The following is a 12753-nucleotide window of genomic DNA, read 5'->3' as shown; positions in this document are numbered from 1 at the left end:
CTACACCTCTTTATTGTTGGCATACCTTTTACACCGAGTCAACTTTAAGTTTGGAAAAAGAAAATAATCCGAGGGGGCTAAATCTGGCGAATAGGGTGCGTGAAGAAGCAATTTGAACTTTAATACCATTTTGATTTTGGCTATTGGGATAACGGATTTGTGAACTGTCTTGATTGTGAGCAAATACGGCACCCATCTTGCATGGCTTCCTCATCTCTAAATTTTCAGTGAATATGCGATGTACAGCACTTTTTAAAATGAGTACTGTGTCTGCTAGCTTGTGCATTTTCAGTTCGATCACTGCGATGTTCGTCTTGGCAGCTCGTACCACCACGTTTAAACTCTGCCACCCAATTTGTATTGTAAACGAAGGAGCAGACTCTCGAAGAGTAGAATCTTGCTCGGCTTTGATATTAGTTGCACTGAGACCTTTTAAATTAAAGTATTGTATTGCATAATGGTGACCAACTTTTTCCATGTTTACAAATTCACTGACAGCGTACAATGATGGCTCTCAAAAAAATACTACGCAATGTAACGTCTTGATCACAGAAGGTTGGGTACTTCTGGGACTGCCCTCGTATTCTTAGAAATATATAATAATTCAATTTATTTATGTATTCCTTTAATCATGTTACAAACTATAAATTGATAATATTTTTATTTGCTCGAATATTCTAGTATACGGCAAAATAAACAAAAACTGTAAGGAACATACTAAAAGATGGCGTTGTTTTTACGCCCATTATATAAATAAATGTTGTTTGACCACTAGAAAACTAATTATAACTGTTTGAATAAGAATGTTTGTGTCATTTCCTAATATTTCATGATATATGGATCACAGCTCAAACAAGCAAGACTGAAAAACGACTTACAATAAATACAAAGACCATTCGATTAGTCTTAATTATTGTTTCTACATTGATAGATATTTATGATGTTTGATTTCAAAATATTTTGAATGTTAATTATTGAATGTTCATTCTTTGTATTAGAATAATTTTATTCCTTTCATATGTTTATAGTATATGACAAAGCGCACCTTTGCAGGTCTGTTACAGAAGACATTGAAAAATAAATAAATAAATAAATAAAAGAATTGATAAAATAATCATATTAATTTTAATACTTGTAAGCTTTGATTTGCATCATCAAATTAGTAGAGTATACAGAATGTAGTATATGCATTTCAGATCCTGGTCTCTCCCTCTTCGAATGCATATACACGGTATGTGTCCATGTGCATGTCAGGATGTTATCGAAGTGCCTTCTCCATTACCAAGCGGTGCTGATGAGGACGAAGGATCGGATCCTTGCTCTATCGCGGATTCCCATCTTACACCCGTATTGTGTTTACACGGCTGCTATCTGATACCACTGCTAATGGTCGACCCAGACATTAACACGCCGCGCCGATTACTTCAACTTTACAATAGAAAATGCGAACATTTCAACATTTCTCTCTCTCTTTCTCTTTTCTATATACTACCGAATTTCACACGCGAAGCTAATTTCATATCAAATATAAATCATAGTAAATAATCGCCACGGATACATGCAACTACAATTGCTCCACTTTTGCCCAATTGCTTGTTGTTCGAACGTTGTGCGCATTTTCGCGTTGGCGGAAAACAAACTTTCTTCTGAATAACATTTTTATTTTCATACTTTAACGATCTCGTGATTTATTTCTGCGCAGTTTATGTTTAAGTACATTTCGTTTAATGTACTCAAGTTATTACTTTACGATTAAATTACTAAGGGATACTGAGAAACATTATATACATATATATGTAGTCACTTTACATTTATTTAGATCATTTTCGTCCAGGTTATCTGTTCTGCATTAAATTATTAAATGATTATTTAATATATTTCGATATAGATTAGACTTGAATAATATTATTGTTTGCGTCATAACTTTGAATATATAAAAAATTAGAACCAACAATATTTTTAATTCATTTATTTTTCTTGGTATTTGGAAAATATAATAAAAAAATGTATATATTAATAATAATAACAGTATTTATTTATCTCTCTATTGCCTATTTTATTTCTGTATTATAATTTAATATGTTGTTCTAGTTTGTTCCTTTGTATCTTTAAAAATATAATTATAAACTAAATTTAATGTTACATATACATCGATTATTAGGTATAAAAACCTCTAAAAGTGCTGCCAGTAGACTATAAAAGGACACAAAGTGTAGCAATCAAAATACTGATTGCTTCAAGTGCTTGTGTACAACATGGCCAACGTTAATATATTCGAAGAACCACCCGGCGTTATAATCTCTATAATCCTATTCATTTTCAAATTAATAGTTTTAATTTGTACAAGAACTTTGAACAAAACAATACAAGAAACTTCCACAAATGTATTTCAAGAACTTAGTTGTGGAAAGTTATTACATAATATATTTCTGTATATACTAATTATAAAATAAGAAAATAAAACTCATTCAAAAATTAGTTTCTAATAATTTGAATTTTTGATAGCACATATAATATCAATTTAATATCCATAGTTTTATTATAACTTGTCTAGATTAAATAATAATAGATGTTTAAATTATCATTATTTGTACATATAAATAAACTATTGTTTAAATAGAAAGTTTCAATTTATATAATAAAAAAAGTGGTTGCCAAAGTTGTCTATATATAACATTGTTAGGGGTCGATTCAGGCTGACGGGTTGATTGGGAGTAATAAAAAAATAAGAATAATTTGCTATTGACAAACTTGGAAAATAATTGAATGACGTACAGTTCGAACGATTATTTTAGACTTATTCAAATTATCATTGTTTTGCTTATCCTTTTATAATTACGTCATATAAAATAAAGTTTGGTGACTCCTGATGTAGATCAATTCTTGTTTTTAATTATAATTACAAATATTTGCATTAAAATTAAACATAATACGAAATAAAAATATAAGTTTAAGACAAACTCAATACAATAATAAAAATAAAATTCAACTTGTGCAAAGGGCTATTCAGTCTAGGTTTTTCTGCCCTAGTTTAGAATATTATGCTATATGAGACTTTATGTCAGCGTTTAATTTGGATACGATTTTAGTTCACATGAAAATACGATACGATAATCATTTTTTATTTATATGTTTCTGTAGTAATGAAGACACTCGCTGCATTATTTATAGGATACAAATATGCATTTCACTAAGCAGGGTCAAAATTGAAAAAGAAGGTAGTGAAAGAGAATGAAGGCATGTATTTTTAAACGTCTGCTTTTGTATTGAAATAAAGAAGTCCATTTACAAGTTACAAGCTTGTCCAGTGTCTAATCCAATCATGGCAAACACGCGGTGTCAAGTGGTAAGAATAAGAAGAAAAGTATAAGAAAAAGAAGAAAGAGAAAGAGAGAAAAGTATACGAACTGGGGGCTTAAGTGATCACATTCACAAAACGATAATTATCTTTAGTCAATATATGTCCCGAAGACATTTCTTTATCTGGTGGTCTTCATCAATCAAAGCACACATTAGGCGCTGTCTGTCTCCCGAAAAAAAGCATCATCTCCCTAGCCCGTCTCATCCCCTCGTCATTAATCAAACACAAAATATTTATGCGTTTCTTTCAGTGTTGCCATGTTAGTGAACGCTTCATCTCCAAGAGGCCCTGGATGGAATTTCAGCGTTTTTATTTCTGTCACTTCGGTGGGAGAGGAGGGAACGACGACGAGGACGGAGAGAGGAACGACGAAACAGGTGGATTTGTGCTTGCGTTTGGATGGAGGAACTTTGCTAATTTTCTTTTGCTCTCTGTTCCTGGATGGATGCCACCCACCCGGATGCACACGAGGAGGGACAACCTACGTAAATTACATTGCGTTAATGATTTGCACATTTCTCATAGGCGATTTCCTCTCTAGCTGAAGCCGTAACTGAAGCCCCGACATCCTACCAAATCCAATTACATATGACACCCGCTCGAACACCTTTTTATATTGATTATGATCCATCCATCAAGATTAAATTAAATTTACATTAATATTCATAATAATTTGTTGGAAGTCGTTGTCGAACACATCAATTAACTTTGAGCTGTGTTTCCTACTTTCACCGTTCCATTTGTAATTCGATTACGTCGTTCTGACATTCGTCAATAATTATTTTACATTTGTTTATTTCAATTTAATCAATTCTCCTTGCTTTTATAGATGCATAAAATTATAATTGTAAAAAAATATTTTTGATATTTTGATATTTTTTGCATGTAATTTATTTATAGTAATTAAAGTAAAACCATAATTTAAATGAATTATTGTTTTACATTACATTATGTATGTTTTTATTTAATTCAATAATTCTTCCAAATCATTTAACAATAAAACTAATTATATATTAAATAATACAAAAATTGAGTCCTACAAATACAATTTTTTTTATTGTATTATATATTAAATTTAAATAACATAAATTCAAACTAAATATAAATTACAAAAAAAAAATCTATATAAATAGATACATTAGGCAAATTGATTCTATTAATTTTATGTCTATTTAACTATTTAAAAGGTTGTTAATAATAAATGTATTGAACATATGTAAAACCTGCACAATTAGCAGGATGTCATTAAAAGTTTTTTTCTTGAAAATGTTCAAGAGGAATGAAAATAATTTGATTAAGCGTGCGAGTGTTTATCACAGATTTACATACAAAGAAACGGGATTGTTTTTAGCTATAATTATATGTGCATAAAGAATCTGAACGTCATTAAGCTTCAAAATGATTGCAATAATATAAATTAATTATAATTTAACGACCGCCGTCTGTTGTTTGTTGTGTACGTGTGTGTATTGTAAGTGAGCAAGTGTAAGTGCAGCGCTGCGATGATGATGATGATTTGTAATGGCATCCTGCAGTTATTTAATTACAGTTTTACAGGCCTAATGATAATGACGATATTTCGCGCGCTACCATTTTATGCTTTTAGGCAATTATTTGGCCGCAACGCCTGCCACACTTAATATTGTTATAATGTCTGCTCCGAGCTTGCTTTCTGTTCCTTTTATTTTTTTGTTCACTTGTTTTCCTTTCTGGTTAATGCGTGGTTCCGGTTCTTCATGGGAAACAGCAACATATCAATCACGTTGAAACGCTCCTGTGACAAAGCTAAAAGGCCGAAGCGGCTGAATTTATCAGCAATTTAGATTGGTATCGTGACTTCAATAAAGATATCGAGTGACCTCCCTGCAAGCACACATCCTATCTCATATTTGATGGTCTCCATTTCACTCTCACTCGTTGTTGTCCCAATGTCGTTATAAACGAGTTGCGGAGATAATGAGCAATATATATTATATTTTTTTTTGTATATTGATTAAACCTAATCGGGGCGAATACATTTCATTTCACGGTAGATTAATATTGGATACGTTATGGATAATGCGAAAGGGTGATAGATTTCCCTAGGGTGGATGAGGGGCGGCTCTCCTCGATGTTTCGGTGTGTTGTGTGTGTGTATATTTATATTTATATGTGTATAACGCGCCTCTAGGCTTCAGGACTCGCTCAATTCCATCAAGTGCCCTCTGTGTGTGTGCGTGTGAGGGTGGCGACGCCGTCCAACCCCAGCGGCGGCTCGGCTGCTTTGGGGGGCGGCGGCATACAGGGTGCAAAGTTGAAACCATTAGCGTCTTATCGCGCCTTCCCCGCGAAATTGCCTCCGTATTTCCAACGGATATCTCAATAATGCATCAGAGACCGAATTGCTGCAGCCTATCTCTTCGGATTGGCTGCTCTCGTGAACCCCGCAGCATCCCTCGCAACCCGGATGTGTCGATCTCACGAGATGCTCGACGCTATCACCGCTACGTACTTACTGCATGTCCGTGGAACCACCGCATCCATAATAACACTTCCAGCAACGATCGCGAAACTTCCATTACGTTCACGATCAGCAGACACCACCTACCGCCATTACAGTTTCTCATAAATACTGAATTCTAAATGTACCGCATTCGCATTTATAGCCACAACCTGCATTCAACTAACTACCAACAAAAGTCATAAGATTGCATTCTAGATGATGTGACTTAAACACCTAGCACTTACAACAATTGCACACAATTTCCAACAACAATATCTATAATTTCCATCACTTTCCATAAAAATAAACATGTTTAATAAGCAATAGTCTATGAATAGTTACTAGTAATATAAAATAGTATTCAACTCCACACTTCTGATAGTATGTATATACTATTTAATAGTGTTACATTTATTAGTTTATTAATAAAGCCCATGATAAAAACATGTATTTTATAAATTATTACAGAATATTTTGAATTGAATCGTTTATTTATATAGTTAAATATTTAATTTTAAAAATGAACAACAGAATAATAATGGGAGTGCACTTTAGACCTTTATAATGAAAATATAGTAAAGTTCCAAGTCAGCTGCAGTTTATAAAACTTTTTTGATTTTAATTATAAAAAATATAAAAAACATCTGCTATTATAACTAATAAAAATGCGAAATATATAATATTTTGTTCCACATTATCTAGATTCTAGAACGTACCATAGAGAAGCACAGCATTTGAAACTTTTGGGTTCACGATCCCCTTTTACACATAAACATTTAAAAGGACCCCCGAATAATTCCGGATTGATCTCTCATCAATTTTTCTGCGACCCTCAAATATTCCCCCTTTCCCCTTAGGGGCACCGCTACTAGTAAAGAAGATGAAAAGTAATTTTATAAGATTGCTCAAATTATATACAAAAAAGTTATGAAGTTAACTGAATTTTTAATATTGTAGTAATGCTTTCTCATAAATCACTTATAACAAATGTAAGACTACTTCGCCATCTTACGTTTCAGTAAATTAGTAATCAAATATACGTCTATCATTATTTGAAAAAATTCTCAAAATTCTATAAATTTTGGAAAGTATACTAAAATAATACTACAAGAAACAGAGTAATCTGTCTGGTAATTCTGACTTTTACAACCGTGGAAAATATATTACACGTTTTGTTTAGTGTCAACATAGCAAAATAATAAAATCAGAAACATATTACCAATTTTTTTTTGATATTTTACATGTACAACAATCCTACTAGAGCCAGAATCTTTCCGACACTCTGCCAACAATCCTTGGCAACGCGTGTTTAGTATGTATGCATTTATCTATGACGTCCATGCAATGAAGTATGGGCTTTAAGAATAATAATAGTTAGTACAATGTGCATTAAAATTCCGAATAATTGCGTAATTCTGAATGGGATTATTCATTATGTGAAGTTAATTAAACGAGTTTCAATTGAAAAGTTTACAGAAATCAATCAATGGACGAACGAACAAACGCCAACAAATCACCGCCGCAGATCAATCATTTAATTAATTTATCGCCGTTGAGTGCGATTAAAATAATTAAACAATGATGAAATTATTTCATTTGCAATAAAAAATCATATTTCAAAACTTATCAATGGCAATAAACTAATGATTAATTTATTGACGTATGTAAATAGAAATTACTGTTTTTATGTGCACTATTCATTGATTATCTCTGAAGTCTATATTTGGAATTGTTTCGAGTGCTTCAAAGAAGTGTGAATAAACCAATATAATACACATATTCTTAAATCTCAAAATTTATATAAAATTCTCAAATATTTTGCATAAAAATAAAGATTAGGAAATTATATTTAAATTTTGATTATGATCTTTAATGCTCAAATTATGTGCAAAATGTATTCGTGGGTTTAATTATATAGATTCGCAAAATTTAAGAGAAATTCGAGAAAACTCAAAGAGAATAGGATCTTTTGTTGATGACAGTATAATTAATATTAATATTCAAACTCCAGATTTTTAGCTTTTCTTTTGATAAATTTATCAATTTTGTGTTGATAATATTAAACTTTTACCAATTATAATCACCAAAAAGAACATTATAATTAAATAACTTTTAATAACTAAAAAAAATCCGTGAGGTAAATTTTACCTTTTTTTAAATAAATTATAATAAAAATCAATTAATGAACTTACCATTCAATAAATTCAACAAATAATCATATAAATTTTAAAATAGTATATTATAAAAAAACTATATGCAATAAACACCAATAATTATTTGCATTTTTTTTTTAATTTTTTATATGCAAATAAAATAAAATATAAATCATTATATCCATTTGTTTGTGAAATATTATATCATTTTATGATGTTATAAAGATGATGAAAGATAATGTTATGCGTTGAAAAATCAAAATTAATAAATAAAATAATTTTCTAAAGAGCGTTTATGGTTCAATGCGGACCAAATCATATAAATCTTTCATTCGAAATAATTCCGTCTCACAAATATCAAATAACATTTAATTCCAACCTCATACATCCTCATACCTTACCTTAATTCTACACATTCTTGATAAACCTCCAATGACATTTCCTTGCAACAAATAAAGTAAAACATGTATAATTTAAGAATATTTTATTCATATTGTTTTTTATTCATTTTTTTTCTTGTGTGTCGCAATGTTTACAATATTTATACATTCTAAATTGTAGTTATTATTATTTTTAAAATTTTAATATATATATCTTTATTTGTTTTTACAACTATTTATAAATTACAGTAAACTTTGAAAGCTGCATCAACCAAAAAAAAATATTATTAAAAGAAAACGAATATTAATAATAATAATGCGAGGAACTGTTTTTTTTTTCATTCATTCGTCCTGCAGTTAAATTAAACATTATATTATATTTAACGGTGCCACTCAACGGTACATTTTTTAACCTTTCTCACTTGCTTACAACAATAATAAATAATTAATAATAATAATAAAGAAAACGTTACATAATATTTTTTTCTTTCCACTCTAAGTACAAATTCTTGATAGATTACGGTTGAGGGTCACGAAATAAATATATTTACAGTTATATTTTTACAATGTTTTTTTTTTGTCTTTAGTTACATTTTTTTTTGTATATAGATTACACAAATAGAGTACGAAAAATAAAGCACATCTCAATCCCTTCGATTCATTATTATTATTAGTAGTGGATTTGTTTTTTATGTTATCGTTAAATATGTAGGTTTTATGATGTTTTAGGGCAGTGCTCCCCAACATTTTTTTTTCGCCGCGGACCGGTCAACGTTTGATAAATTTGCCGTGGCCTGCTGAGGGGTAGATGGGGGTTTTACGTTGATACAGTTACACCAAAAAATGAATATAAAGTGATTTAACATTTAAGTCACTAAATTATAGTGAGTTGAAATAAAATGGAAATAATTTAATGTTCCTTTGACGGCCCGGTACCATTGATCCACGGACCGGGGGTTGGGGACCACTGTTTTAGGGGATTCGCAAATTGTACTTCACTTAATTATGACTATAACGAATACTTGATTTTCGTGTGAATGTTGCTGCTGCGGTTATTTGTTTGATCTCCGTTAAATCCGAGAGGCGCATTCAACGAAATGCAATAATATCACATGTGGATGTCCTAGGAAGAAGGACTGTTGGGGGATTCGTGTCCTTCGCGTAGACTGGTGTCGGGTGATGACCGAGGGGGTGGCGCGTACGGGGAGTATCTGTGCTGGGCTAGAGGTCTTGCGAGGGGCGAGATTGGGGATTGCAATTGGCTGCTGCCGGCGGCGGCTACGGCGAGCTGATGCTGATGCTGGGCAGCCAGAAGAGACGGACCGAGACATGCCCATTGATTCCAGAGGACACCTGGAGGAACGGCTGAAGCCTGCGATCCCCCAGCTCCGTAGAGGCTTCCCATGAGAGGACCGTAGGGTCCAGCAGCGGCGGCGGCGGCCCTCAGGAACAGTTGAGAACGAGCTGCAAGGATGGCCTTCTCCTCCAACGATAGATTATTGTTGTGGGTGTCCATATCAGCGAAAGGTCTCAGCGGTGATCTCAGGTAATGCTGCTCCGCCAGCATCGATTCCATCGTCTCCCTGCAAACCAAACTATGGATAATTAAATATGCAACGTTCTTGGTTCGCTGTGTGCTCTGGATGTATGTATAATTACCTTTCGAATTCTGTGAGCCGCGATGAATCCCTGAAGCCTTTCGCGAAAGGATTGCTGTCGATCTTCAGTTTGGTAATCTGCAATGGGAAAACACAATGGGATTCAGTTTTGTGGGATGGCCACGGCACGCCGTTGCTAAATAAATCATAATTTATTGTTCATGGTGGCGGCGGTATATAAGAATGCGAGAGCCGTAAAACGTTAATTGTTCGGCTCATTTGCGGCGCTGCTAATTGCTTTCTGCAATACGGCGAAAGAAACGAAGCAGTACGCAATTAGAACGAAAAATCTATCATTTTTTTCTAATCCTACATCGATAAAACGTGTACGTTAAATGGTACCGGCAATATTTACTTCATAATCGTATCGATTTAACAAAACATACCCTTCAAACGTTTTTAAAAATATTCTACAACTTTATTTTTATAATAGCTAACCTTGAACAGGTAGACCATAGCTATTTAACATTAATCAATATATTTCTTGAAAAATGTACAGGTATAACTTGAACTCGTATATCACTAGCGTTACGTAACTATGCAATATTGTGTAGCACATTTACGTTTAAAACTGCAAAAATTATAGAGTTCGTACTTTAATGTACTTTATAAAAATCATCTAGATGAGTGCAAATTACACTGATTGTTGAAGAAATATTACATAAATACTGTTAAATAATTTTCAACTTATATTTTTTAGTAAATAATACTATTCACAGCTTTTGACATTAAAAATATAATATTTTTGTAATAGCTGAAACACGTTAATTGGTTTCATTAAACTATAACCAGCAAAAACCAGAACTCGAATATTTCTAAAACTTTGAATCATTACGATATCGTGTTATATGATTAATATTATGAGTTGATCTGATACCATTTTCTAATTGATGTAAAAGTAAAGTGTTAAACGAAGAATACTTATAATATAAATTGATAAAACAACATAAAATCGCATTTTCAAAACTACATGCTAATAATAATTTACTATAATATTTTTCAACCAGCCAATAATTGTTGGAAAGTGCTTGATGAACATTTATTTTAGTTACCATACCATTAATATATAATACAATTGTTAATCAAAACATAAATGTACATTTCAGTCATTGTCAAGAAGATTTATAGGTAAAACATGTACGTGGTATTTGACATCTGCTACCGTTTCTTTCTAAGCTTTCTCTAGTGCATCTATTTAGAGATCTTGATGTATTCACTTGTTTGACTCTTGTTTGTTAAATAAATTCTGTTTAGTTTATCTAAATTTATTAACTTCTATAACGAGATGTATTTCTAATATATGTGTACTGATTTTGTAGTTTGTTTTGAAATTTTTAAACTGGACTATAGTGAATTCAAATTATGTTAAATATAACAAACTTTTGACTTTAAATTCTAAGTCAAACTAAATAATTTAAGAACCAAATTGTTAATTAATTTATGAAAAACATAATCAATTAATTCAATTTAGAATAAGGATGTTGCTCCCTACGGGAAGCCAATTAAATTCAATAAGACAGATAAATGAACAAATCTGAATATATGTGTATCTTTATTGGAACTATATGTTCTTTCCCCTGTCTCTCCTTCCTCTTATATGCATAGTGAAATCAATCATTATGCTTTTGGTCCTTCCTCTTCAGTCGCGTATAAATATGTCACGAGTATAAAAATAAAATAAGAGGACTTCTTGTCTCGACTAAATTAAAGAAGGGGAGGCCTTCCTTTCTGGATGAATAAAATTTGTTGCTAAAAATAAATGCTGTTTCTGTTTCTGTCTTCGAACGTATGCACGCGTGCAACTGTAAGAGTGTGTGTGTGTGAATGTTTTTATAGATTATATGGGTTTTGTTGTGTATGTGAGCTGGTCGGCTGTATCTCGACGTATCATCTGTAGAACTAACACTATCAGTTCCATCCATGTATCATGGGAGCCCGGGGAGTCGCATTCCTTGCATAGTCTAATCGGGTGCTTGTCACTCCCCGTGAGCAGATAATTGGCCCACCCCGGGTGTCCCAGCCCATGTTTGTTTTCCTTTTGCTGCTTCCCTCCTAACCCCAACACACACAAACGCATACACACAAATCCGTATACATGTATACGTTCTTATAGCACACAGACACTCATGTATTGACGTGCCGCATATACAAATGACTAATTATCCGGCGTTTATGCGGGATGAAAACCCTTGGCGAACAATGCGCCATTGTTCGGCGCGTTAAATAAATCGCGTCCGTAACCAGATGCTGAGAACCCTACCAACCAAACCTCTTCTTTTATTTGTCCATGATATTTGTTTTGTTCTTTTATTTGACTTAACCATCATTTCTACTCCCTTCAATATATAAAAAACATAAAGACAATTTAAAAAAATTGATTATCTAAACTTAATAATATTAATTGCAATTTGATGATTTACTTATCACTAGCACACAAAATTATTTTTAAAAATCTTATTTATTACTACTTTACAATCAACCAATTTCTTTCTCCATTACATTTATTAATACACACTACACAATTCTTGACAAGTACTTTGTAAATATCAACTAGTGTGTATAATATATGCATAAAAACTTCGTAAATTAATGATACTTATATTTTGTTTATAGTATTTATCGTTGGCTAAATTGTTCCTATTATTATTATTGTTGCTATTATGGTATATTATTTATTATATAGTTAGTAAAAACACTGAAATACACTGAAGTTTAATTC

General features: G+C 32.0%; 1 protein-coding gene across 2 annotated transcripts in view; it reads right to left on the bottom strand.

The window, feature by feature from the left end:
• Window positions 1-8700: 8700 nt before the first annotated feature.
• LOC108562522 (T-box transcription factor TBX20-like) overlaps window positions 8701-12753 on the bottom strand; it is a 47172-nt gene continuing 43119 nt past the window's right edge. The window contains exons 5-6 of one of the 2 annotated variants that reach the window (XM_017920891.1): window positions 10036-10112; window positions 8701-9971 (exon numbers count right to left, since the gene is read on the bottom strand). In XM_017920891.1, the coding sequence (XP_017776380.1) occupies window positions 9500-9971; window positions 10036-10112 (549 nt within the window). In that variant the 3' untranslated portion in view covers window positions 8701-9499. The remainder of the gene's footprint in view (window positions 9972-10035; window positions 10113-12753) is intronic. The other variant, XM_017920892.1, reaches the window with a different exon arrangement.

The sequence above is a fragment of the Nicrophorus vespilloides genome, unplaced genomic scaffold, assembly GCF_001412225.1.
Source record: "Nicrophorus vespilloides isolate i.1.1-1 unplaced genomic scaffold, Nicve_v1.0, whole genome shotgun sequence".
Taxonomy (NCBI): Eukaryota; Metazoa; Arthropoda; class Insecta; order Coleoptera; family Silphidae; genus Nicrophorus; species Nicrophorus vespilloides.
This window is presented reverse-complemented; position numbering and strand designations above follow the sequence as displayed.